This window comes from Otolemur garnettii, unplaced genomic scaffold, assembly GCF_000181295.1.
Source record: "Otolemur garnettii isolate 467f Iridium unplaced genomic scaffold, OtoGar3 scaffold00058, whole genome shotgun sequence".
Lineage (NCBI taxonomy): Eukaryota > Metazoa > Chordata > Mammalia > Primates > Galagidae > Otolemur > Otolemur garnettii.
This window is the reverse complement of record NW_003852453.1, coordinates 3,463,955-3,469,894: the sequence shown is the minus strand read 5'-3', so window position 1 is coordinate 3,469,894 and position 5,940 is coordinate 3,463,955. Positions and strand designations below refer to the sequence as shown.

Here is a 5,940-nt window from a genome sequence, read left to right as displayed (position 1 = left end):
CCCTAAGCCATGCGCCCGGCCCGCCGGCCTTGCGCTTCGCCGAGCTCCCCTCCTCCTGGAGCAGTCCTGGAGCCCAGCGGAGCCCGAGGCGGCGCCGGGACGCGTTCCTGCCGCCGTCGCCGCGGCCCGACTGACGCCCCGGCGCGCCGAGCCCCCAGCCCGCCGCCGCGGCCCGCGCCTCCCCGCGCGCCCATTGGCCGGGTGCGGCGCATCAAAGGCGAGGCGGACCGCGGAGGGGGCGGGGTAAGGGCGGGGCCTTCGGAAGGGGGCGGGGCGAGGCACGGCGCGGGCGGGGCACAACATCGTGCTTTGCGCGGGGCCGCGGTCTGGGGCCAGGGGCGGGAGTTGGGGACCCGGGTGAGGAGGCTCAGCGCAGGAGGCGTATTAGGGCAGACACCCACTTGGGTTCTACCTTCCGTAGGGACACTTGGTCCCCCAGCTAACAGAACTGTGCCTTCCCTCAGCTCTGCATTTCCTCGAAGCGTGCCCAGCAAGACTTGAAGGCGCCAATTTACAGGTGGGGAAACTGAGGTCAGGAGAGAAGACCTGAGCTGCCTGGCGCCTGCTGCGGGCTGCGTTACACTGTCCCAGTCTTCCCACAGCCTGCCTTCTGCAGAAAATGTTCATTACCCGCTGCGTGCCCCCTGCCTCAGTGACCCGTCCATCTTTTTTTATTTCGAAGTCCAAGAGAAGCCCCCCCACTGCACCTGGGGCCAGTGTAGGCTCAATCCACTCCTGGTGGTGACAAGTGTCCAAAAATCCTCGAGTCATCCACTCGCTTGGATCTCCCGGTCCGGAGGCCCGTAGGTGCCCGCCCGGGTCGGTCGGGGCGCGCTGCCAAGCTGCGCGGCCCGGAAGGGGGTAACCGCTGGGTCTTTGATCTTCCCTGGTTTCCGCTCCCCGCTGCAGTTCGCCAGACCCGAGGGCTTGTTTGTTTTGTCTGGGGAGGTCTCCGCAGAGGGGAGGGCGACATCAAGGGGTTCCACCCTACCTTTGTGGTTCTGGGAGAGAATGTCGGCTCTGCTGGAGACACCGCGGGCCTGTGCGAAGCTCATCCTCCTACCAAGCAGGTTGGGAAGAGAAAACTCCCAGCTCAGGGTGAGGAGACCAGCCCTGCCCTTTGGAGTGAATTCCCTGTGTAAGCCTCAGTGTTACAATCTGTAAAATGGAAGCTCAATTCAGCCCTTTTTGCTGACTCCATAGAGCAGCGCTGTCACATAGAGATATAATGTGAGCTGTATTTGTAATTTTAAATTTTCTAGCAGCCGCGTTTTCACAAAGTAAAAAAGAAATAGATGAAATTAATATGAGTAATAGATTTCATGTAACCCTTCCCTATCTGCATCTCCAGCTTCAACCACTATCAACAATATTCAGGAAAAAATAACAATCCAGGGTGGTGCCTGTGGCTCAGTGAGTTGGGCACCGGTCCCATATACCGAGGGTGGCGGGTTCAAACCTGGCCCTGGCCAAACTGCAACAAAAAAATAGCCGGGCGTGGTGGCAGGCGTCCATAGTCCCAGCTACTCCGGAAGCTGAGGCGAGAGAATCACCTAAGCCCAAGAGCTGGAGGTTGCTGTGAGCTGGGACGCTACAGCACTCTACCGAGGGGGACAAAGTGAGACTCTATCTCTAAAAACAAAAACAAAAACAAAAACAAAAACAAAAGAAAGAAAGAAAGAAAGAAAAAATAACAATCCAACAATAAGATAATACAAATTTTAAAAATCAGTATAACAGCTATTTAGATAGCATTTACATTGTATTCTGTGTTATAAGTAATCTAGAGATGATTTAAGCATATAGGAGGATGTGTGCAGGTTATATGCAAATACTATAGAACATTTTATATAAGGGATTTAGCATCAGAGGTGTTTCGGATCAAAGGGAGTCCTGGAACCAGTCCCCACAGATACTGAGGAAGCGTGTATATCCAACATATTACAATTTCAACATATAATGAGATATTTAGGATCTTTAAAATTCAGTGTGTAATTTATTTACACTTAAAACTTCCCAACCCAGGCAACCCAGACTTTGTTTCAATGACCAATTACAGTGGTCATGTGGCTAGTGGCTTCTGGAGCATCTCCCTGTCTCCAAAGGACATTGGGAACTTGCAGCCTCCAGAGTCACACACAAATCCCTTCATCCAACAGTGTCTTACTTTCATCCTCTAAATTTCCTTTTTTACGCACCCTTTCTGGTGGAAATGAAGGCTAATCTTATAAGCAGGTACATGAACACTGTTGGCAGAGTGGTTTCATTTGTGGAGTGCTGGGACCGGGAGAAAAAAAAATTACCATTGTCGTTTTTATGTTGCAGTTTTTTATTCAGTCCCTGCTATGTTTCAGTCATCGCCCCACATCCTGTATAGCCACTCTCTGATGCAGACTCACTGTAGAAAGGAGGGAACCTATTAGACTCAGAGTGGTCAAGTCACTTGCCCAAGGTCACACAGCTAGCCAGTGACGCAATTTGGAATGGAACCTGAATCTGCCGATTGCATTGCCCATGGTTGTTTTTGCTATTTCACTATATCAGGTTGTCCCAACAAAGTTCCAATCCAACATATTGTCATTAGAGAGAGAGTTCCCCATCTGGAAACAAATGCATGTTAAGTGCCAGCTATGTGACAAGGCCCTGAAGATACATCAGCGAACAAAATAGACAACTGCCACTCTCATGCAGCTCACACTCTCCTGGAACAGGAGAGGACAGGCAAAAAATAATAAACGCAATAAATGAGTAAATAGTCTGATAAGGTAGAGGGCAGCACCAGCTACAGAGGAAACTTTTTTCTATCACATAAGGAGCTGATAGCAGGCCATGTTGTCTCCTCCCCCTTCCCCCTGCCCTAGGGGACATTTGACAAGAGGCAAATAGTCAGTAAAGAAGTCAAGGTTGCCGCTACATGTCCTACCATGCAGGAGACAGGCCCCCACAACAAAGCAGCACCCAGCCCCAGATGGGGCAGAGTGGTAAACTGAGAGCCCCGAGCTGCAGGAAATGGAAAGAGAGAGCAGAATTGTGGGGTCAGAAGTAGGAGGAAGGCAGGGGCTTTGAGTGTCTGAATCAGCGTGGGAGCCTTTCTTTAGACCCCCACAAAGAGAAGGGAATTCATATGGGGCTCACACACACACACACACACACACGTGCCAGGATACATCTAAATCAAAGCAAAACTCTGAGATTTCTTTCTCACAGTCCTTAGAAAGTTGGTTACTTTCTTAAACCGGTCGTGGCTTTCTTCTTTCATGAGAAAAAAAAGATCCCCTCTACCCCTTGGGAATTTCTTTTTAGAGTTCAAAAAGAGATAAAAGCAAGAACTAAAACTTTGCAGTTAGCAGTTTGAGTCTTGAGGGGAGCAAATCCCAAATGTCCAGGCCAGACACGAAGGCCCCCCTCCCTCTTCGCCACAGCCTGTCCCAACCCAGCAGGTGCCTGAAACTTCGCTGCTATTGGCACTGTGACGCCCCCACCCCACCTGGCCCTGGGTGGGCCTTGTGGTGAAATGTTGGGCTGTCCAGCACTCCACCCAGGGGCTCCCCAGAGGCCACCAGCGTGCTGTCCACCTGGGGTGGCTACTCAGCCTCCAAGGGCTTCCCACCCCGTGACTCACTGTCTTTTTATGTGTTTTAATAATTTATCTGGCCCATTTCTTGGGCTGTATACTTAACAGTGACACATCTTTTTCTTTGAAGATTTCCCATCCTTTGGGGGAGGAGAAGGGAAAGGAAAGCAAGGAAGAGATAAGAGAGAGAGATTATAACAGAAACGGGTTTCATGGGGCTTGAGATTTAGCAAGACTGGTTTCGGTGAAATCTGTCAGATGTAGAACTCGGAGATTTTTTCTTTAAAAACCACATCACCCTGGTTGACTGCCCCCACGCTTGTCCCCAAGTTAAGCCACCTGATCTGGACCCTTCACATGCCACTTCCTTCCTAGGGGAGGCCCTTCTTGACCTGCCAACCTGAAGAGCTCTTCTCTGCTCTGAAGTGCCAGTGTTTCACACCTCTGCTTACTTTTTAATGACAAAGCTAAGTTTCCCTCATAGAACTTGAGTCTAGGGGTCTCACCCGACCTGGATCACTGGATGCATACCCAAAATGGCAGTGCCCCTAGCGCTCTAGATGGAAAGAACCCAGCCCTACCCCACCTCGGCCAAGGGGTGTGTTATGCTCAGTAAGAAGAGGGGAGGGCTGCCAAGAATAAGATCTGGGACACACTACGGAAAAAATTAGCTTCCAAGTCTCCATGGGTTCCTCCAAGGTCCCTGGAGTGGCTTCATTTCATAGTTCCCGGGTGAGTTTTGGCATTGCTAAGGGGCCTGGAAGCCTGGTCTGGGTGAGGAGGGGAGAGTGAAACTGCTTTGCATGAGAATGTATCAGGCGTTTTGGAGGGACAGGAAGAGAAAGGTCTCAAGGGAAACAGCATGAGAAGATGTCATCATACAGGCCTAAGAGGGCCCATCCAGGGAGGGTGATGAGCTCTAACATCCAAAGACCAGTGGTCACCTGCTTGGCTCTGTGCCCTAATCTCTCTCTGTGCTTTCAAGTCCTTGGCAAAATCCTAACCACATCCCTGGATCAGTGGCACAGGACAGAAGGAAGGAACCAGAAAGACAGCCCTGCACAGGCAACAGGTCACAGGCAATCTTCAGAGTAGAGATGTCCACAGGAGAAAGGGTGGGAGGGAGAGGCTGCCAGTGAGAGGAGGCATCAGGCCTTGGAGAGAGGCAGGGGAGGGTGGGCTTCCCCAGAACAATGGATGGAGTCCCCAAGCCACGCTGTTTGGGTCCTATAAGAAAGAGGCCCAGAAGACAGCTGCTTGAGTCCCCTCTAAACGCTGGTTGAAGTGCATTGAATTTTTGTGCCGTCCACTCCTCCTGGGTCTGGGTGTCTTTGCAAGTTGAGAGCACAGGCCTCCCTGGTGAGGTAGAGGAGGGAGAAAGCCATCGGGAGTCCTGCTCTCCTTCCCAGCGCTGGCTCTCCACTCTGCCCCAGCCACGCCAAGACGCACTTCTAGTCATAGCACCAGTCACGGACTACTTTCAGACTTCATTCACAAAAGAGAGAAAGAAATCTTGATCTTTGTGGGCCTTCGTTTCTCAGTTAAGGGCAGCCCACCCAGGACGACTGTATGCGGCCTCCCTATCCATAAAATAGGAGGAAGACTCAGGCAGATCAGCACTGCTCACAATGGGCCCCCCATACCAACCACGACCCTGGTTCTCTGAGATTATTTTTATGTGAAGGAAAGAAAGAGTTCCATGAGAAACTGCCCCCCCCCCGCCCCCGCTTAGCCAGGAGGCAAGTTGTTTTTCTGCAGGACTTGTCAGAGCCTTCATGAAGTGGCCGAGAAGAGGACATGGAAGCCAGGGTTTCTTAAACTTACTAGATCAGGGAACCCTTTATGGAAAGTTCCAGTGAAAACAAGTACTAATGAAACATGCTTTGGGAAATATAGGCCAGGTGATTTCTAAGTTTTCCTCCAATCTGAAATTCTAAGTCCTAATTCCAGGGGCCTAGACTAGTGAGGAGAGCTCAGTGAGGACAGAGCCAGTGTGAGGCGGTCCCTGAAGGAGAGCACCCCCGTGTGTCTGTAGTGTACATTTAATGGGTTTTAAGATGTATTATTTGTTTTATTTATTTTATTTTATTTATTTACAGGCCACTGAGCAAGTGGACCTATCCTTGAGGCTCCATATTGGTACATGGACTTTCTAAGGCCACCACCACTCAAGTAGTAAAAAGAAGGCAGTCAAGGAAGCAAAGTTTATGGTTGATTTTTCTGTATCACATGCCTTTCCTTCTAGCCCGGCTTCCTCCTCTTCCTCTTTCCATCACAAAGAACACAAATTGAGGGTGGTGCCTACGCCTATGTAGGTAACACGTCAACCATTACCCCTTCACGCCTGGGCCACAGCTGACTGGACA

General features: G+C 50.9%; 1 protein-coding gene across 1 annotated transcript in view; it reads right to left on the bottom strand.

Moving 5' to 3' along the window:
• Window positions 1-1,055, bottom strand: part of NKD1 (naked cuticle homolog 1) — an 85,351-nt gene extending 84,296 nt beyond the window's left edge. The window contains exons 1-2 of the mRNA XM_012806802.1: window positions 992-1,055; window positions 776-940 (exon numbers count right to left, since the gene is read on the bottom strand). Coding sequence (XP_012662256.1) covers window positions 776-940; window positions 992-1,055 — 229 coding nt within the window. The remainder of the gene's footprint in view (window positions 1-775; window positions 941-991) is intronic.
• Window positions 1,056-5,940: the final 4,885 nt, after the last annotated feature.